The sequence below is a fragment of the Molossus molossus genome, unplaced genomic scaffold, assembly GCF_014108415.1.
Source record: "Molossus molossus isolate mMolMol1 unplaced genomic scaffold, mMolMol1.p scaffold_m16_p_1, whole genome shotgun sequence".
Taxonomy (NCBI): Eukaryota; Metazoa; Chordata; class Mammalia; order Chiroptera; family Molossidae; genus Molossus; species Molossus molossus.
The window spans coordinates 210,137,171-210,158,691 of record NW_023425344.1 but is presented as its reverse complement, the minus strand read 5'-3'; the positions used below and the strand labels follow the sequence as shown (position 1 = coordinate 210,158,691).

Genomic DNA, 21,521 nt, shown 5'->3' with positions numbered 1-21,521 from the left:
CCACCAGCTGCACTGCCTGCTGCATTTTATTCAAGCTCTGTCCCACCCTCTACCAGGCCAGAGTGGACTTTCCCTCCTTCCCACTCAGCAGGTACTTTCCTTATGTCATAGCCTCCATTTTCTCTACCATATGGCATATACTAAATGACACTTCTAATTTTGCCAAGGTTTGGGTTTTAAAATTTTATAAAACCTTTCTCTCTTGGAAATGTCTGGCATTTCCAAGACTACTGTGTTTCTTGGAACTCCAAAGCCCTATTTTGGTAGTCAAAAGCTGCCTTTTTTTTTTTGCATTCCCAACATCACAGTTATATTTCTCCTTTGAGGCTGATAGATGCTCCTGGCCAACCAAGGAGAGGATTTCATAAGAGAAATGAAAAATGTATTAACATGTTTTAAAAAATCACTATCTCCATTATATATATATTTTTGCAGCTGCCGACCCTTTTATTGATTTTATATGGCCTTTCTATATCCCACATTATTTCCTGGAGGGAACATTTATCTCTGTTTTGGAGATGCCAGTAGGAATATAATAAGCATCGTAACTTTGCGTTTCAAACTTTTTGAGGCAGTCATTTCACGAAAGAATGGAATGAATGTGTCATTTCAGTATGATCCCATAAACGACAGAAATTGTGAAAAATCTTATAGTACCTAAGCAGAACCTAACCTTTTGAACCCATTGAACTTCTAAGTCCCTCTAGTAAAAAATTCTCATGGTCTTAGATGTCGGGCTTCTGTCATCTGTATACAGTAAGTGGCAGGAGGCTTCCTGAAGCCTGCTGCAACTGAGCTGACACTGGGAAGTAATATTGCACTTACTCTGTGGCCCAGAACTCAGGACATTCATTTGTAACAGTGGTTGTCAACTGGGGGTGATTTTCCACCCCTGCCTCCTGGCAACATTTAACAATATCTGGTCACATTCTTGGTTGTCAAACTAAACACCCTACAATGCACAGGACAGTCCACCCACAGTGAAGAATTATTGGACTCCAAATGTCAATATGCTTAAGTTGAGAAACCCTGATACATAAAATTCTATTGGATTGGATTGAATTATATTGATCTTGAATTTTAAGAGTGATTTTGGCACGGTTGTCCAGTCGCAGTCAGGCAGGAACGTACAAACAACCGCGTCCGGCTAATTTTGAGCCGCGCCCCCCACCGTCCGCGGTCACGTGCCGACCGCCACGGCCGCGTTGATCGCTGGGGGTGGCTCTGCCAAGCGCCAGGGCAGGAAGGGAGGCGGCCGCGGTGCCATTCTTAAAGGGGCCCGAGGGAAGGCGAGAGGCTGCTGACTGCCGGAAGGAAAATGGTGAGCTGCCGCCGGGAAGGGTGGGGGACAGAGGGCTGGGCCAGCCAGTTGGGCTTTCCTGTTTGCCCGAGCCGGTCTCGGCGGGCAGCGCCCAGGTGGGTCGGCGGCCGCTCCGCCCCGGCTGCTGGCTGGTGTCCACTGCCAGAGACTTGGCCGCCGCCGGCCACCGCTGCTGCCGCCCGGCGGAAGGGCAGCGTCCTCCAGCTGGGCTGGGCCGACCCTCCCCCTCCCCACGGCGGGCCCTGGGACCGAGGTGCGGCCGGTAGGGGTGGCCATCCTCGCCGGGCCCTTCGGGATGGAGGGTTCCCGCGCCCGAGCTGAGGTGCCGGAGGGGTCAGGGGTCCGGCCCAGCGGAGGGCTCCCCCAGACGCGGTTCTGTGCCAGGGCCCCGGGCGCGAGCCCGTCCGCCTGGCGGCCTTTGCCGGGAGGGCTGGCTCGCGTTCTGATTCCATTCTCTCGGCCCGGCCGCGGCTGTCTTCTCCGCGCCCCCCCCCCCCCCCCCAGCCGCCAAGGAGTCTCCTTGTCTGCTTCTGCGGTTACGACTGCAGCTGGGAACCCTCTGACCCAAGGCTTTGGCGCTTGGCAATAAAGTGAATGCAAAGATCTTTCGTTTTGCTGCGCCTAGGGACTTTGGCTTGCTTTGGACCCCACGCTCAAAAATAAGTGGAGGATTGCCCTTCCCAGTGTGGCTCATTTGGATGGAGCGTCCTCCCCTGCACCGGAAGGCTGCGGGTTCGATTCCCGGTGGGGTCACATACCTAGGTTGCGAGTTAGGTGCGCTGGGAGGCTACCATCGATGTATCTCTCACATCATGTGTCTCTCTTCCTCCCTTTCAAAAAAAAAAAAAAGACAAAAAAACTTAAAACAATGTTTTTAAATGGAAAATTAAATTAGTTGCCCAGAAAAGATCCTCTGAATCTTTCCTGTCAGGTTTTTTTAAATATGCTCTTTTTTTTTTTAATTAGAAACAAACAAAACACAAAATCCCATTGACCTATCTCTGACCTCCCACTAATTTCTCAACCCACCTCCATCGAAAAGATCTCCTTATGGTTACAAAATCCAGGGGACTCTTCAATTCTTATCTTTCCTGATCTCTCAGCTGCAATTTATGGTGTTGACCACTCTTTCCTCTTTGAAGCATTCTCTTCCCTTGTGGCTTCTGGGATACAGAATTCCTGTTTTTCCTACTTCTGTTGGTCCGTTTGTGTCCTGTGCAGACTGTTCTCATTCCCTGGACATCACACGAAGGAGTCCTAGGCTCTATCTCAATGCTTCATTTTCTATTCTGTATTCCTTTTCCATCCTTTCTTACCTACATTCACAGCTTCAGTTACCACCTATAAGCATATGGCTTGTGAAATGTATCTCAGACCTAGCTCCTGAGATCCAGTCCAGATCTATGTATCCCATTATTTAGTTAACGTCCCCTGAAAAGCTTTTCCTCACTGGAGTTCCTCAAAGCCACCTTCATTTGTCCAAAATAGAATTCATGCTCTTTCCCCTCAAATCTGGCCTTCCTCAGTGTTCCTTAAATTAGTGAAAGGTAGTACTATTTAGTCTGTTAACACAAGTGAGAAGCTTAGGAATCATCTTGGTAACCTGTTTCCTAACTCACCCCTCCCAATATCCAGTCTGTCACCAGCTCCTTTGTAGTGGTTAGGACATGAGTGGGCTAGAAGTCAGGTTGCCTGGAGTGAATCCTGGCTCCACTATTTATGTAATTTTGAGGAAGATACTTAACTTCTCTAAGCCTTAGTTTCTTGCAAAATGGGTATAATAATACCTATCTCGTGGGATTGTTTTGAGTATAAAGGCAGACCTATGTAAAAGACACAGCATACTGTTTCTCTTATAGTGTTTATTTTGCCTATTATTTTTTAAATGTTTTTATTTATATTTTTAGCAATATTTATTTATTTATTTATTTTTGTTACAGATGTTTTTCTTTTTTCCCCCCTAGACACCCTCCTCCCGATCCTGGCCCCCCACCCCAGCCCCCAACATTGTTGTCTATGTCCATTGGTTATGCATATATGCATATAAGGTCTTTAGTTTTATCTCGCCCCTTCCCCCACCCCTCTCCTCTGAGGTTTGTCAGTTTGAACAGTACTCCTTTCTATATCTCTGGGTCTTTTTTGTTCATCAGCTTATTTTGTTCATTATATTCCACAAATAAGTGAGATCACGTGGTATTTGTCTCTCTCTGATTGGCTTATTTCGCTTAGCATAATACTCTCCAGGTAAAAGATGTTTTTATTGATTTTAGAGGGAAAGGGAGAGAAAAATAGAAGCATCAATGAGTTGCCTCCTGCAGACCCCTACTGGGGATGGAGCCTGCAACCCCGGGCATATGCCCTGGCCTCCTGGTGCATGGGATGGTGCCCAACCAACTGAGCCACACTGGCCGGGCTCTCATAGTGTTTAACACATGTTAACTATTATTAGCAGAATTCACCTACTTCTCTTTATCCTCATCAGTCTTTCTAAGCTGCTTTTCATCTCACCTGACCTAGTCTTGTCAGTTAACGAGTCTTGCTCTATTCATCCTGGCTCTGCCTGTTTCCTGCATGCAGGTCTGATCATGTTTTCTGTTACCACCTTGCTTAAAACACCTTTGTGGCTTCCCTTTGCTCAAAAATAGAGACCAAAATACTAAATATCATCTACTGGGCCCTATGCGGTCCAGTTCCTACCAACCTCCTTTTGAACCATGTTTCTGCTTATTTTCTGTGCTTGAGTCACGCTGGCTTTTCATTGTCTTTGATGTGCCATGCTCACTTTAATCAAGGTGTCTTTGCATAGGTAGTTGTGGTTCTTCCAATGCCTTTTTCAGGCAAGCCTCCTGCGACGATGATGTTCTTCATTAGTCATAAACCTCATAGCATCCTATGTCTCTCCTTCCTAACTCTATCACAGATACTTGTTTGCTTGATTTTTTTTTATATAAGTCTGTACTCTAGTAGACTAAACTATAAGCACCTTGAGGGTAAGTCTGTATTTTTTATTTATAGGCATATATATCAGGGATACATCCTGAGAAATGTGTTGTTAGGTGATTTTGTTGTTGCATGAACATCATAGCCTGCACTTACACAAACCTAGATGGTATATAGCCTGCTACACACCTGGGCTATGAGGTATAACCAGCCTATTGCTCCTAGGCTACAAACTTGTACAGCATGTTAGTGTGCTGAATGCTGTAGACAGTTGTAACACAGTGGTAAGTATTTGTGTATCTAAACATAGAAAAGGTACAGTAAAAACATGATATAAAAGATAAAATGGGCTCTTTCCATAAGCGGTCTGAGGTGACCTCTGAAAATGGTTCACTATTCACTTGACACAGAAAACCCCATAAAATCATGCAAATCAAGAGGTTCAAATTTTTGTGTTCTCTTTAAGAACATTTGTGAACCTTGGCTGGTTTGGCTCAGCAGTTAGAGTGTCGGCCTGCAGACCAAAGAGTTGTAGGTTCGATTCTGGTCAAGGGCACGCACCTCGGTTGTGGTTTGGTCCCCAGCCCTGCTCGGGGTAGTGCAGGAGGCAACCAATCGATGTGTCATTCTCATATCGATGTTTCCCTCCCACACTGATTTTTCTCTCCCTGTCATACACACACTCTATCTGAAGATAAATGGAATATCCTCAGGTGAGGAAAAAAATTAAAAAAGAACACTTTAGAAACTTCTCAGGCCATCAAGTACATGCATATCTGCAAAGCTACCAAGTATCTGAAGGCTGTCACTTTGCAGAAGCAATGTGTGCCACCCTACAATGGTGGAGTTGGTAGGGGTGCTTAGGCCAAACAGTAGGGCTGGACACAAGGTCAGTGGCCCAAAAGAGTGCTGACATTTTGCTGTGCTTAAAAATGCAGAGAGTAATGCTGAGCTTAAGGGTTTAGATGTAGATTCTCTGGTCATTGAGCACATAGATTCTCTGGTCATTGAGCACATCTGGGTGAACAAAGCTCCCAAGATGCAGTGCAGAACTTACAGAGCTTATGGGCAATTAACCCACACATGAGCTCTCCCTGCCATGTTGAGATGATCCTTACTGAACAACAGCAGATTGTTCCCAAACCAGAAGAGGGGGTTGCACAGAAGAAAAAGATATCCCAGAAGAAACTGAAGAAAACAAAACTTATGGCCTGGGAATAAGTTCAGAATAAAATAAATGCTAATAAAAGTAAGAAAAAAAGCCCAGCAGGTGTGGCTCAGTGATTGAGTGTTGACCCCTGCACCAAGAAGTCACTGGTTTGATTCCTGGTCAGGGCACACGCCCAGGTTATGGGCCACATCCCCAGTGGGGGGCATGTAGGAGGCAACCAATTGATGTCCTCTCTCATCAATGTTTCTCTCTCCCTCTCCCTTCTCTCTAAAAAAAATCAATAAAGAAAAAAAAACACATAAAAACCTATTTTAAAAAAAGAAGATAAAATGGTAACGTGGCATATCTGTGTAGGGTATTTACAGAATTAAGCAAGCAACACTTGAAGTTGCTTGGCGTGAGTCAGTGAGTGAATGTGAAGGCCTAGGACACTACTGTACACTTAAGGGTGCACCAAATTTCTAAAACAACATGAAATACAAGAGAAAATGATGTAATCAAGAGATGCTGTAAACACAAGATGTTTAAGGCTGCTGCCAGCATAAAAACAGCATACTGTTTTACAGCAAACTTTTTTTTTGTAAGTAGAAAGAATATACTCTAAAATAACAACATAGTCTTTTATTATCATTATCAAGTATTATGTATTATATATAACTGTGCTATACTTGTGTATGACGATCAGTACAGTAGGTTTGTTTATACCGGTATTACCACAAACATGTGACTAATGCATTGTGCAACCACTAAGAAGTCACTAGGCCATAGGCATTGTTCAGCGCTCCACTGTACTCTTATGGGATCATCATTGTATATGTAGTAAGTTGTTAAATGAAATATGGTTATGCAGTTCATGACTATATATTTTATATGGTTGTATCCCTAGAATTTAGCATGGTGCTGACACTCATTAAATGTTCATTGTATAGATAAACCAATAAATGCACACTGGAACTGAATTCTCCATTTAACTCTGTGTGTTAATTTTCTATATAAAGTTGTTTGCAGGGTGTTATTTTCATTCTTAATGCTTCTACTAAATATAAGCAATTAGAATTGGCTGAGCCTGGGTTCTTTAGCTTGTAAGAAGAAATTTTTGGCCTTGTAGTATTGGGAGGGGTACAAATGCAAAAACAAAAACACAAAAATTATATAAATTAAATCGTAGCATTTTTTCTCCTACTTGGTTTCTGATCCTTAGAATGTCAGGATTGCTCAAGCAGCTCTGGGGATCAGAGCTGGAAGATAAGACTTTCGTGATAAACTGATCCTTGCCTAGACAAAAATCTAAAATATTTATTAGTTTCACTAGTGGGTTCTACCTTTGGTTGAGAAGAGAATGGAAATTGTCATCTTCTGACTTCTATATCTTTTTTGGAAAGTAGAAAAAAATAGACTAGGGTTGAATACTACCTTCAGGAAGCTTCATAGGACTTAGTATCTCTTTCTCTAAAGACAACTAAAAGGATGGACAGACATGGCTCATACAGAAGCCTGATTGGATAGTACCTATGGGTGGGATGTACCTTCTAACTGTATAATATCATATCCTGTAGTATATCACACCTTACATATTACCAGTGTTCTGAATTCAGTGGACAATTAAAAATTGATAGCCATCTTTTGCTTTAACCTATGCTTTCATTTACTCAACACAGGTTCAAAAAAACAGGCTTTTAAAATTTTATTCTAGCTTAAAATTGGAAGCCCTAATCCTTTTGGATTGTAATGAGACATATGTATTTAGCATTAGTCTCAGATTTTGATTTTCTTGAAGAAGGGATGGGAGCTATATATGAAAAGAAAGCAAAATACATGATTTTTTTTTTTTTTTTTTTGAACCTGACTCAGTTAAATCAACATGAAAAGTAAAACCTTAAAACAGAGGAATTTAAACTCTATCTGAATGTTTAAGACTGGACTTACTGTTAGTCTTTTTTAGTCGAGATAATGGTATTGCCCTTATATTTTAATGGCACATGCTGTTATTTTAATGATACATCCTGAAATATTTACAGTTGAAATGATTTCTGGCCTTTGCTGTGTGACAGTCCATGGGCAGTACTGAGGGTGTCAGATGAAATAAGATTGGCTATGTGTTGATGCTGGTTGAAGCTGAGTGATAGGTACATAGGGTTCCACTATACTAGTCTCTACTTTTATGTGTTCACAGTTTTAAACAGTAAAAAAAAAAAAAGAAAGATTTCCATCCTCATGTTTGCAATCATTAATACATTTGCACCATTAAAAGAAGAGTGCTTTTGATCATTTCCTTGCCAGATTTCTGGAGAAAAGTCTCAAATATTTTTTTCATAATTTGTAAAAGTTTCTTTTAGTTTTATATTTGTTTCAGCTGGTTTTACAATAACTCCTGTTTTTAAGGTTTTGTTTGTTTGGTTTTTTTTGTTGTTTTTTTTTTGGTATGTGCTCCTAGCGGGAACCGAACCTGGGACTCTCTGGTCTGCAGGCCCACGCTCCAACCGCTGAGCCAGATCAGCCAGGGCAACTCCTTCTTTTAAATCCCTGTAGTCATTAAGATATATATGTTATTCATCTTTACTCTTAGGACTTATTTTTCATACCTTTGTTTACTTGTATATTTATTTTTATTTTTTATTTTTTTTATTATCCAAGGACATTTTCGTATTTATCTTCAGATAGAGTGAGAGGGAGAGAGAGAGAAACATTGATGTGAGACAGGCACATTGAGTGGCTGCCACCCACACGACCCCAAACGGGGTTGGGGACAAACTGCAACCGAGGTACATGCCCTTAGCGGGAACCAAACCCGGGTCTCTCTGGTCTGTGGGCCAACGCTCTAACTGCTGAGCCAAAATGGCCAGGGCTCCTTGTATATTTTTCATAGTTGTGAAACCTGAAAATGAATCAAGGTCTTATTAATTCTAAGTGCAATAAAATGATTATTCTTTTCTTTCTGCACTTTCCTCACATTCTTCCCTTTCTCTACAGAATTGCACATTAATATATGTCTAGTTTTGTGAGATATTTATAAGCTGAAGAGAAAGTTAAAGTATACCCTACATAAAAGATGAACAAATGTGTATAATGTGGATATAAAAGGTTGGTAGATTCAAAAGCTCTTTAAATGTTCATGTGTTTCACGTTAATGCTTTCACATAATTGTGACATTTGTAGATGTCATTATACCTCTTTTAATGTATAGGTTTAATAACTTTTAACATATACATATATTGAAATCATGGCCTTTTATACATGATTTTTTTTTTTTTTTCTTTTCTAGAGTGAGTCTTTGGTGGTTTGTGATGTTGCTGAAGATTTAGTGGAAAAACTGAGAAAGTTTCGTTTTCGCAAAGAAACGAACAATGCTGCCATTATAAGTAAGTTAAAAGTGATTGCTTCAGTTACATGGTGTTAGTTTGCTTTAATCTTATTGCTACACTGACTAAACTGAACCCTTAGAAAGTAATTTACCTCCTCCTGTTTTAATCCCCCCTCTTTAGATCAGTTAAAAAAATAAGTAACAGCTAATATTAAAAAACAGAGGTCTAATATCCTACTTCCCCCCCCACTAACCTACATAGCATTGGAGATTATCTTCTTGGTTATTTGGTCATTTATAGTGACCTGTCCATCTCTATCCTTTAAACTTCTCAGGGGACTAAAAATAGCCTGGCCATTTGTTCTCAAACAGAAACCTTTGCCTACACCTAAAATGGTAAATAAAGTTCAGCATTGTGTTCAAGGTGATTTTGCACCCTTATTTCAGTTCCAGACTCAAACTTCAGTTTCATGGAGAGCACATTTAAGCGTCACTGACTCTGACAATGGAAAGAATGATTTGAATGTTGCCTCTCCCATTGTGTGCTGTATCTGACGTTATGCAGATTTCTTTTATTTTCTTAGGTAATATTTAATATGTGGGTACTAATTTAGAAAGATGAAGGAGGAGGGGAACATGTAAAAGTGTATAGACTCTGCTTAGCAAACACATCTGGCAGATGTGAATTAATGAGGTGGTGACAACTTGTCATGAGCTCTGGTTCTATTACAAATAAATACTGCAACATAGGAATACAGACCTTAAAAGTGAAAATATGTCTCAGTGCCATTTTGATACAGAAAGGAAAAGCTATTTGAGATCATATTGTATTTCACAGGATTTACTATGAAATTAGTGCAAAACCAAAATTGGCCAACTTTTCAGAGTGATGGAAAAGAATAAAGGCATAAATTACCTAAACACATTTAAATTTGACTTTGGATTATGTTTCATATAACTGAATATAGATATCACAATCCTGTACTCATACTGCACCATGAAACCCTGACTCTGGAGAAGCTGGGAATCTGACGATTGTTCTATCCTCACTCCTGGTTTACTTCCTCCTTAGGTGCTAACCATGTTACATAGACTAAGCTCAGTCACAGTCAGCCTTTCAGACCTTTCCTTATTGTATGGGAAGTTGCATTTGAGTTACAAAGTTCTCCATAACATAGTAAATGTAAGGAGTTGACATAAAGTTCTACATAAGCAAAGTAAGTGATGGGAATTATGGGTAAAAGCTTTAAATACTGACTACTTGAAAAGCTAAGCTAGCTAATTGACCATGAACTAAAACTGTGAATGATTTTTTTTTATGAATTTGTTTTTGTTACAGATGTTTCTCATTTTCCCCCCATTGACACCCTCCTCCCCTTCCCCCCTGCCCCATTCCCAGCTTTGTTGTCTGTATGTTCATTGGTCATGCATACATGCATGTGAATTCTGTGGTTTATCACTTCCCCCCTTAGCCCCCCCTCCTCTGAGGCTTGTCAGTCTCTACCCCACCTCGATGTCTCTGGGTTAATTTTGTTCAACAGTTTGTTTAGTTCATTTATTTCACAAATAAGTGAGATCATGTGACATTTATCTTTCTCTGCTTGGCTTGTTTCACTTAGCATAATACTCTCCAGGTCCTTTGAATGAGTTTTTCTTATGCTTGTGTTTCTTGATGTTTTAGTTTTAGATGCCTAAAAAGTGGCTGAAACTGGGGGTTGGGTAGATCAAGGTCACATTAGAATTACAGTTTACTCATACTATATTTTTATTTTAGTGAAGATTGATAAGGATAAACGCCTGGTGGTACTGGATGAAGAGCTTGAGGTTTGTTTGATCAGCTAAATACAGTGTTGTAGTTAAATAGTTATTGCCCAAAAGATATATGTACTTCTGAAATGAGTTCTATACTTTTAAATACATGCTTATTCATGAAAAACATGTGCTAATTATATTGTAGTGCTTTGTCTCGCAAATTTAAAACAATAATGAATAATGAACTTATTTAAAACAATAATGAATCAGTGTAACAAATAATAGAAGTTAGGGCTATATGTCTAGTAATTACTGAGTCAACTTTATAACTTGCCTCTAAATTGCTTGGCCAGTAAATAAAAACTAAAACCCTATATATTTAGTTTGTTAAATTAAGTAAGAAAAGAGATTAACTTTGGCCCTGGCTGGGTAGTTCAAGCATTGTCCAGATACACCAAGGTCCAGGGGACTGATTCCTGGTCAGGGCACATACAAGAAACAACCAATGAATGCATAAATAAGTGGAACAACAAATCGATGTTTGTTTCTCTCTCTCCACCTTCCTGTCTCTAAAATCAATTTAGAAAAAGAGAAATCAACTCCACTTCCACCCCCCCCACCCAAATCAGACATGTTGCTTGTCCTGAGGGGTTGGCTTATCTCCCTATTTTCTGACAATTAGAACACAGACTACTGTGCCTCTCAGACCCATGTTTAGCAACTGAACCGAGTGGGCTGGGGTAGGCTTTCATTAGATTGAGGGTTCAGGAACCTCAGCTTGTGTGCAGCTTAGTAAAAAAAAATTTTTTGTTGTGGTGTATGATTATGTATTTATTATACCTATTAGTAGAATGTTTGGTATATCTCTTAAGGATATAGGTTTAAAATTATTTAAAAGTTGTTTTTCTTTATTATGCCAGGGCATTTCACCAGATGAACTTAAAGATGAACTACCTGAACGACAACCTCGATATCCTTTTCTTAGTGCTTTTAAAAAGATTTTTTTTCCTTTAGTGGTCAGAATTTTATTTATGAAGTTTATTTTTCAACTTATAGAAGACATATTTAACAAAATTTTCTTCTACATCATGATCACAGTCAAATTAAAATATGTATGCCCATATTAGACCAAGAAAAATGAAAAGTTGATGTATTTTTAAATTACATTTATTATTACTTGTTTATAATAAAAATGAGAAATATTTTTAAAATCCATATAAATCTATACTTTTAATACATTTATTTTTGAGAGGTTATATGATTTTATAACTTATCATGGGGACTATTATAAATTTGTGGAAAGATAATGAATAATGAAGGTGTGGCCTAAATGGGTATGTTAGAAATTTACCACTCACCAGCTCCCCAGGTTTGTATTTCAAAACTTTATTGGTAAGTACTGGTCTCAAATAGAGCAGTAATTTTAGTTTCTTTAACTTGAGAAAAACCTTCATTGTCTATAGTTATAAATATCAACATGATGATGGAAGAGTTTCATATCCTCTCTGTTTTATTTTCTCAAGTCCTGTTGGTAAGTAAATTTCTTTAAATAGTGCATATTTGCGCTAATCTAATTAATAAAACATTTTTTATACTGGACAAATTTTATGAGTTTTTTTAATCCTTATCTGAGGATATTTTTCTGTTTATCTTCAGATAGAGTGGGAGGGAGGGAGAGAGGGAGAAAAAAAGAGAGAGAGAAACATCGATGTGAGAGGACACATTGACTGGTCGCCTCCTGCACAACTCTGACCAGGGCTGTGGATGAGCTGCAACCAAGGTACATGCCCTTGGCCAGAATTGAACCCACAACTCATTGGTCCACAGGATGACACTCTACCACTGAGCCAACCCGGCCAGGGCTATATGATTGTTTTAAAGATGAAAACTGTTGAATAAACCTAAGTTGACTTGTGTGTGCGCATGCATGTGCACGTGAATGCATCCCTAGAAATAAGTTACTACAAAGCATCATTTGTTAGAACTTGCTTATTTTCTTATGATAAATTCCTAGAAGTGTAATTGTTAGGTCAGATCATACGTACATACATTTTAAGGAATTTGTAATATAATGACATTTTAAAATATCAAAAGTACATTTCTCTGATATTTTAAATATTTTTCTAAGTATGTGAACTTTGTGTATAATCATGATATATATTTATGTTTATCTTTAAAATAGTACTTACACATAATATGTCTATAATTTTGAGTATAGTCCCAGAGTAGCTTACATTGGATATTAAAATGGCTTACTGGTATTTAAGGTATCTAGCACCAGAACCCCAAGTGCCACCTGTTTCAAGCCCACAGTAAAATCTCTACTTCATGAACTCTTCTCTAAACTTTGTTATTTGTATCATTTATTTAGAACTTAATTATACTGCAGTATATTTTTAACTTAATATGTAATCTGTAACTTTTCTTAAGGGCTGATCTCCCCACCCTACCGACCCATCACCGTCCCAAAATCATATCTGTGTTAGGCATCCATAAAATTGAACTTGAGCTCTGGCCGGTTTGGCTCAGCGGTTGGAGTGTCGGCCTGTAGTCCAGAGAGACCCAGGTTCGGTTCCCACTAAGGGCACGTACCTCGGTTGCAGTTTGTCCCCGGACCTGGTTGGGTCGTGCGGGAGGCACTTGACGTGTCCCTTTCACGTTGATGTTTCTCTCTCTCTCTCTCTCTCTCTCTCTCTCTCTTTCTCTCTCTCTCTCTCTCTCTTCCTCTCTCTCCCTCTCACTTTATCTGAACAAAAAAATGGAAAAATGCCCTCAGGTAAGGATTTAAAAAAATTGGACTTGATATTTAAAGTGAAAATTAAGAAAATGCTAAAAAGTTTTTAAGTGTTTGCAAGGATCTAAAAGTCAAGATCTACAGAGCTCTAGCTTCGTTTATATTTGCTGACCTAAAGCCTTTTTATTTGTAGTTTAGCTATGTCTCTGTACAGTATGCCAGTAGGCCTCTCTAAATCACATTAGATTAAAGTTTTTATAAACTTGAAAGCATAGAAATCCTAAATGTGTCATTATTTTTAAAAGTAAATAGTGAAAACCCATTACTTTTTCAAAATAAGTCTCATCTCTACACAAAATCTCTTTTTTCCAGGATGTAAGCCTGAACAACAGATGATGTATGCTGGGAGTAAGAATAAGCTAGTCCAAACAGCCGAACTAACCAAGGTGGTATTTTTATTTGACTTGCTTATTAAGACAGTAGTTTCACTTAAAATACAATAGTTCCCTTCCTTCCATCTGTGGTTTCACTTTCCACAGTTTCAGTTACCCATGGTTAACCATGGTCCGAAATACCAGAAATAAACAATTTGTAAGTTTTGAATTGCACACGCTTCTGAGTAGCATGATGAAATCATCCTGCCCGGGACATGAATCATGCCTTTGTCCAGCAAAATGTATACAGTGTATAACCTATCCAAGCTGTATACCCTGGCTGCTTGTTAGTCCCTGAGTAGCTGCCTCAGTTATCAGATTGCTGTCCAGGTATCACAGTGCTTGTGTTCAGGTAACCCTGATTTTACTTACTAATGGCCCCAAAGCGAAAGGATAGTGGTACTGACAGTTCAGCTATGCCAAAGAGAAGCCATAAAGTGCTTTCATTAAATTAAAAGATACGCATGTATAGGAAAAAACACAGTATATATAGGGCTCCATACTATCCACAGTTTCAGGCAATCCACGGGGAGTCTTGGAATGTATCCCCTGAGGATAAGGGGGACTACTGCACAGAGTAATAGCTAAAATAATCTGAAGAGTTAAATATTTTTATGCAGTTGAACATTATTTAGAATAGAGCAGTAAATTAGTCAAAGCTTCTTGTTAGTTGAAAATAGAATGATGTGTCTTGAACCAAATGTGTGTTTTTGAATGGAATTATAAGTTCATCAGAAGAAATCACATTAAAAATATAAGCAGCAAGAAGTGGGGAGAAGCTGAGGTAACCGGGAAGGCTTGGGTGGCAGGCTGGGCAGGGGAGGATGGTGGGTGTCGCTGTAATCATAGCCCCGGGGGAAGTGGCAGGTGGCAGTTGGGGCCATGGAGGAAGGGTCCGTCCAGGCTAGGATGACACCACCCGTTCTAGGCCCCACTGCTGGGGTGGGCGCTTGCAGGCCCACGGTGATTGGAGGTCAGCTGGAGTTTTATATGTCTGAAGGCATAGAGGGGCGGGGCGGGGCCAATAGGAGCTAGGGGGTGGGGCTGAAGTTGGTGGGCGGAGCCCTCCTGTGCACCCTGGAACCTGGTAGGGCAGCTGGCGCCTGGGCATTACTGCTATCCTAAGCGGTGTTAGGACACTTGTGCCTCGTGCCTGTAGAACCCTCCTAGTCGTCCCCAGCTTAGTCCTCAGTTTTTCATCTTGTAAAATGGGGAGACCATTGACATGCCTCCCTTTTCTGCATCTCAGGGATTCCTAATTCCTTTCAGGACTCTCGGATTCATCTTTGAACTTTTACCCCATCTACTGTTTCTGAATGTGTTTGGTAGATTAATTTTTAGCTAGTTTGGATTTCAACCCTGCAGTTCTCTCCTAAATCTGCCTTCTCTCAGAGAAGGGGCAAAGAGAGACAAAGTTTCATGGAGAAGCTGTGGGTTAGGAGTATGGCTTTAGCCTGGAAGATTTGATTTGTGGAAATCGAATTAGGTAATAGGGAGGAGTAATCTTGAGTGACTGAGAATAATGGAAACTTGATTGCTTCTCTGGGGGCTGCTGTCTTAGACCAGGTGTAGTCCCTGGGCAGGGAGCTTGTCAATGGAGATGGGACGCTTCCTAGCTGTTCTGCCCATTCAACTCCCTACCAGTGAGGAGCAAATGGCACCTGAGGAAGTTTCTTAGATTTATTAAGCTGCTTCTCTCGGCCAGTCAGGTTGTGTCAGTCAAGTTGGTGTCAACTGGGTCACATGTTACTAAGGAGTTAATAGCGTCCAGGGCCACATGGGCTGGAGGGGGAGGTCACCAAGGTCAGAGGGAAGGGAAAGTAAGTGTTCCACATTTGTTAGAGGCGAATCTGAGGGGCTGCCTTGCCAGACAACAAGATCTGTCAGCTTGGGAAATAATTTTTTTGTTGTTAAAGCCAGCCAGGCCAAATCCACTTTCCCTAGTCTTCATCTTGCTTTGGAGCTTGGCATTAACAGAGATGAGTGGCTGTGTGTACACTAACCCTTTTATTTTTATAAGTTTTTTTAAAAATATTTTTTTCTTTATTGATTTGAGAGAGAGAGGAAGGGAGAGGGAGAGATAGAAACATTGATGAGAGAGAACATCGATTGGCCACCTCCTGCCTGCCCCCCACTGGGGATTGGACCCACAATCCAGGCATGTACCCTGACTGGGAATTGAACCAGTGACTTCTTGGTGCACGGGTCGACCCTCAACCAGTGAGCCACCCTGGCCAGGCAATATAAGTTTTCTTTTTAAAATTTTTATGAGTTTATTTGACCACATATGCAGAGAGCAAGATCTCAAATGCCCCATTGTCTTATGGTAATTTTGTGATTGTTATTGATACACCAACATATAGACACTACTTTTCCTCATTTGTACCATAGGAATTCCCTGGAGTTGCTGTAGGGCCTTGAGTGGTTAAGAACTAGTTCTGTTATTTTACAAATAATCCCATTGAACCCTCACCACAGCCTTGTGAGGTTGATGGTGGTATGGTATTCCTATTTTGTAGATGGGAAAACTGAGGTTCAAAGGATGAATGACTTGTCCAGGGTTATGTAATAATAAATGACAGAACTAGGATTCAAACTCACATCTGGCTTCAAATCCCATTCTTTCTGCTGTATTACATTTTCTCTCTATAGCCTTTGTACTTTCTGGGCCTGTGTATTTGTAGATTCTTGTTGGAGATTTGTGGCTGTGGACCTCCAGTCCATCGTTATCAACATAGTCTACAGCTCTTTCCTCCAGTTATGGGGGACCAGCATATGTTCTTTTAGCTCCTAACTGATTGATGTACTTGAGTTGTCTCTTTTAATGGGTGAGATTTATAGCATTGCTCACTTATAAGAGAGTTTTGGTTTTATGCCATCTTAATTGGTATACTTTGGTAACCGAGTACTTACTGTTTTTAAAAAGTACCTCCCAACAGTATATCTAATTTACACAGATTAAATCATGGTCAATATGAAAGGAATGAGAATTTGGTGTTTAATACTCAGATACATAATGTGTTTGATATTTTTTTGAGAGTATCAGAGTATAACCTAAGTTTTTTTCCTTAAGGTATTTGAAATAAGAAATACTGAAGACCTAACTGAAGAATGGTTACGTGAGAAACTTGGATTTTTCCACTAATGTGAAGTTCTCTGTTTCTAAAGTATTTATGTATTAACCTGACCATACTGGAACCAGACATAAATACTTATTTATGCCTAAAAATGCACTGTTACTTACAGTTTGTTTCCTGAGTAAAGAAAATCTTCATTTGTTCAAAGTTTGAACAAATAGGAAATCATCTTCATAGTAATGAAACTTTGTAAAATGTTTCCTTATATTTGTAATAGTTAGTTGGACTACTCTCCAGGGACTTTTTGCACTCTTGTGACTAATTTCTATAACTTATGGTTAAGAATTTGTTACTATTTGCAGACACCATCGGAAAGTGGGTATTGTGATAGACAACAGTTGCCTCCTTTTGACAAATACTGGATATTAGCAGTTTATATATAAAAACAGCATATTATCACTTGTCAAAAATTTGAAATTAATTTGGGGTAAGAGACTTGAGTGACCCAATTTTGAGCCATGAATAATAATTTACTATAGTGTAACCTGCATTACAAGTACATTTTTCATCAATTCTATCCCTTCTTTGGTTTCCTATATTTTTTTGATCAAGTCCAGAAACTTGGTTCATCAGTCGCTCATTCTTAAGGTCTGGGAGTTAGATTTTATAATTATAACTATTCTTATGGAAAATAGCATCTTAGGAATTGATGGGTTGTAACTAATCAAGGGCTTTATTCTTGGTTATGTCATTTCTAGAGAGTTTTGAATCTAGGTTAATAATACCTTATTTACAAAGCACCTCTTAATGTCCTGTGAAAACTAGTTATTTTAAAGTTGTTAATACTGTGCCTTTGATTTATTAGCTTTAAAGTTAGTTTAAGACTTTTACACTGCCAATATTCCAGATTTGGCAAAATTAATACTTTTGTAAAGGGTCCAAGTAAAACAACTTTCTAATGTGTGCATCTATAATTTGTAATAAAATCAACTTCATATTTTTAAAATTCCAAATGCTTGCATTGGTAAATGTGTGGCAGTTGAGAGTTATAATTTTGGGCATATTTGTGATTAGTTTTGTGCCATTGGAAAAAAATTACTTACCTTAAAACCTTGGCCATAGTTAATGATATTAACACATTGATAGAAATTTCATCATTTTATACCCTGAATTTCAGAAAATATTCTAAATCGGACACCTGCCTTGCTAGATGATGGCACCCTTGGCATAAAGCAAGAATTCTAATATATAGTGTACTTTAAAAGCAAACAAGTAAGTGACTGTTTGACATTAATTAGAAAAAAGATCTTGAGACTCTAAGGACTAACCACATTTGGTGAGTGAATTCTTATATCAAGAATATCTTAGTCATTTTAAAACTAGCAAAGGCATTTTTTTTTTTTTTTTGTATTGGCATATTTTTCATTTATATGGTCTTTGTCTTTTTTTTTTTTTTAGATTCTTGTGCCAACTTTAACAAAGAGGTAAAAATAGTTGGAGTTTTCACAATATTGAGAAGAGCATCTTCTCAACATTGTTTGGCATCACTAATCTAGAAACAGGAAGCAATAGGAAATTACTTGGAGATGAGGAAGTACTAGAGTAGGTATTTGTTTTGGTTAATTAATGGGAAAGATTTTTTATTACAATTTCCAGAGAGAGAAAACATCACCCAGGAATTTTAAGAATTCTTTAAACAGCTATTTTGGTATTGGAGAATAACCCTTATAGTTCTGCAGAAATGCAAATGTAATCCAAGTGAATTTAATGTAATCCAAGAGTGTTCTTAATGTTTTAAATGAAGGAAATTAGATTTGTTTCACCTGGTTCACAGCAATAAGAGAAACTAATGCTGCAAGAATGTATTTTTTAATGAGGTTCCTTATTTTGTCTTGCTCATTTTAGTTTTGAAAGTCCTCCATACTGTCAAATAATATTGACTTCCATACACAGAACTCTTAGTTCCCCTGTTCTCTAACAGGCAAAGAACTGTGATAAACCATGTTTGTTTTTAGGTTGTCTGCTTCTTATCGATAACATGTATTTTACATGGCAATAGATTGAGGTTAGGGGATCAGTAAACATTTTTTTATTCTTTTTTATAGGGAGATTTACAAATCCCATGTTCTAGAGTTCTCTCAGACATTTATGTAAATTTCCCTTCCATTAACCAAATTTTGTACTGTTCTTTACAAGTACATTTCTTATTTGATCTCTTTTTCTGCCTTCTCTAAAATAGTAACTCCAGATTTCATAACCCCAGTTTTTACATTCCATAACTCTGGTATAGCCATTCCCATTCAGCCTTAAATCTTAATCTTTCCATTTTGGCAGCAGTTTTTCCTGGGAACCTCCTTCATGGTCTTCTAAATCAGCATTAGTTTTCAAATTGTTGGCCTTGCATAAGTTCTGCATAGCAATCTAATGCTGTCAAAATAGTACCAGCTAGTAATCACAGCACATTTTTAGTATGGCTTTTGTGACAATGTAAATGACATGAAAACTGTCCTCAGGTTACCGTGCTGAAATTCCAAAATGTCAGAGTTTTGAATGGTGATCAAAACAGTTTGTTCTAGTATTGAAGCAATTATATTAGGAAAAAAAGTTAGTTGACTGACTGTTTTTGTTTAATTGACTTCTGAAATAAGTGTTCAAATTGTCTATTTCTAAAAAGTTTACTAAATGCCTAGTGCAGTTAAACATACTCTTGTTTAAGAGGGTGTTGCTAAATTTTTTATCATTATGAAATAATCTTTGTAGCATCATATCTGTCAGCACTTTTCTCTCTTTTTATCTCCTATTTTCAGGAGTCAAATGTAGCCATAAGTTAGTTATATTCTGATCTGACACTTTAACTAAAAATGTCCAGTCAGAGGAGTTTGTTGCCAAAATAAACGTGGCTGTCTTTATTCCCCACACGTAGATAGTAGTGAAGGTGTACTTCAAAAATGTTGGGACTGCTTTAAAACCTGAGCAATGTCATTACTCCATAATATGGACTAGTGATGAATAGATATTTTCATAAGAGTTTAAATGGTGATATTTCATGGAAGCAGAGAGTAACTCGTATTTTATCAATTCAAATATTCTTAGTACAGTTGCTTTCCCTATTTGTTCAATAGACTGATGATACTGGAATCTTCAGAATTTGAGCCTTTAAAATGTATGTGAAGACATGTCTCACACATTTCTGGACAAATCTTATTTTATACTTCTGGAAGAATGTAAATCATCTGGGCCACTTAAAACCAGTGGTCCCAAGTTGAATATTCTTGAGAAATTTGTTTCCTGTTATGCCATTTGACATTTCAAATCAGTAATCATGTTCCTGTAATATTTAAAACAACTACATTAAGATTATGATAGAAACTGTGTTTTCTTGCTTTTTGGAATATAATGCATATACATATAATTACTTGAATATTGTTTGGTATCACTAACATGCCAGGGCAGTGCCCGCTGATTTAGATGGTCCAATTCATTCAGGAGGCTCGAAACAGAAATGGTTTAGTCTTGTGAATTTTAACAGTTCCTGTCATCGTTTAACAAAATCAACAACTGACACAACTTCTCAAGCTGTGGTTTCAGTCTCTGCTAGTTCATATTGCATGTTTATTTTGGACAGTCTTCTGTTAAGCATGGTGCTTGTACTGGTTTAAATAAAATGTTAACATGAAAGGACTTCCAGCTTTTCATTTTTTACTCGCCGCCTCTCCCCTTTGGCGCAACTGTGGCATTTGTGTGAGCCACACAGATGCAGCAGTTTACTTTATCCTGAGAAACGAAGAGGCAAAATAAATGGGAATCACTTGGCAATGCAGGATAGGGAGAGAAAATACGATGAGATTATAAAATTTTCTAAAACCTGGTCTGATGCTAAAATTACTCATTTGTAGCAACTGAGGACTGTATTTCAAATGATGAACTTTTGTTTTCAAAGAGAAAACTAGATGTTAGAGACACTCTATACATCCTAAGAAATAAAAATAAAGGTTCTTTTATTGAGTATAGTTTATCACTGTGTATTAAACATTCAAGGAAGACCCATCCTGCCTTTATGATAGTCTGTTCTACATGATATGTGTTTCATAGGTATCTGTTGAGTGAATAAAACTCACCAATACTTACATAGTTTTTGCCACATACGTCTTGTGATTGAATGATTGAATGTGTGGTAGTAGTCACAGTATATTTATGGTTGTGAAAGTAGTTTATGCCTTCCTTTTTTTTTTTTTATCCTTACCTGAGGACATTTTTCCATTTTTTGTTCAGATAGAGTGGGAGGGGGAGAGAGAGAGAGAAACATTGACGTGAAAGGGACACATTGGGTGGCTGCCACCCGCACAACCCAACCAGGACCAGGGACAAACCGCAACCCAGGTACGACGTGCCCTTAGCGGGAACCGATCCCGGGTCTCTCTGGACCGCAGGCCGACGCTCTAACCGCTGAGCCAAAGTGGCCAGGGCTATGCCTTCCTATCTTTAAGACACTCACTAGATTTGTCCAGAGGGAAACATGTCTTCCTTATTTCTCAAAGTTGGCCATTTAGCTACTTGAGCAGTGCCTAAGTTTTTTCATCTTCCTTGTCTTTTTGCCCTTTTCACTTTTCAAAATGGAAAGCATTTGTAACCACTCATCTTACAGCCTGGGCCCACCCTCATGCATGAGGGCACACCCTGAGTGGCTATGGTATCCTTGTACAGTATATTTTTAGCTATGTTGGGGAGCCAATTAGATTTAGATCTTATTGCCAAGCATCAGGAGTTTTCAGAGTTCTCATCCTTTGCTGG

The 21,521-nt window shown here is 38.8% G+C and overlaps 1 protein-coding gene across 3 annotated transcripts; it reads left to right on the top strand.

Annotated features, from left to right (window-relative positions):
- The first annotated feature begins 1,220 nt into the window (after window positions 1–1,220).
- Window positions 1,221–20,631, top strand: GMFB (glia maturation factor beta). 3 transcript variants are annotated; one of them, XM_036273217.1, is made up of 7 exons: window positions 1,221–1,321; window positions 8,695–8,791; window positions 10,508–10,557; window positions 11,406–11,455; window positions 11,931–12,016; window positions 13,592–13,665; window positions 17,908–20,631. In XM_036273217.1, the coding sequence occupies exons 1-7, from the start codon at window positions 1,319–1,321 to the stop codon at window positions 17,917–17,919; spliced, it is 372 nt and encodes a 123-aa protein (XP_036129110.1). In that variant the 5' UTR covers window positions 1,221–1,318; the 3' UTR covers window positions 17,920–20,631. The 3 variants fall into 3 exon arrangements, with proteins under 3 accessions (XP_036129110.1, XP_036129101.1, XP_036129106.1); XM_036273208.1 differs by having other exon boundaries at window positions 16,727–20,631; XM_036273213.1 differs by lacking the exon at window positions 17,908–20,631 and adding an exon at window positions 16,727–17,729 and having other exon boundaries at window positions 11,934–12,016.
- Window positions 20,632–21,521: the final 890 nt, after the last annotated feature.

Excerpts from the sequence above, each read along its gene's own strand:
- GMFB (XM_036273208.1), top strand. Across the intron at positions 10,558-11,405 it reads TACTGGATGAAGAGCTTGAG|GGCATTTCACCAGATGAACT; the intron begins GTTTGTTTGATC and ends TTATTATGCCAG. Across the intron at positions 11,456-11,930 it reads CTACCTGAACGACAACCTCG|AACCTTCATTGTCTATAGTT; the intron begins ATATCCTTTTCT and ends TAACTTGAGAAA.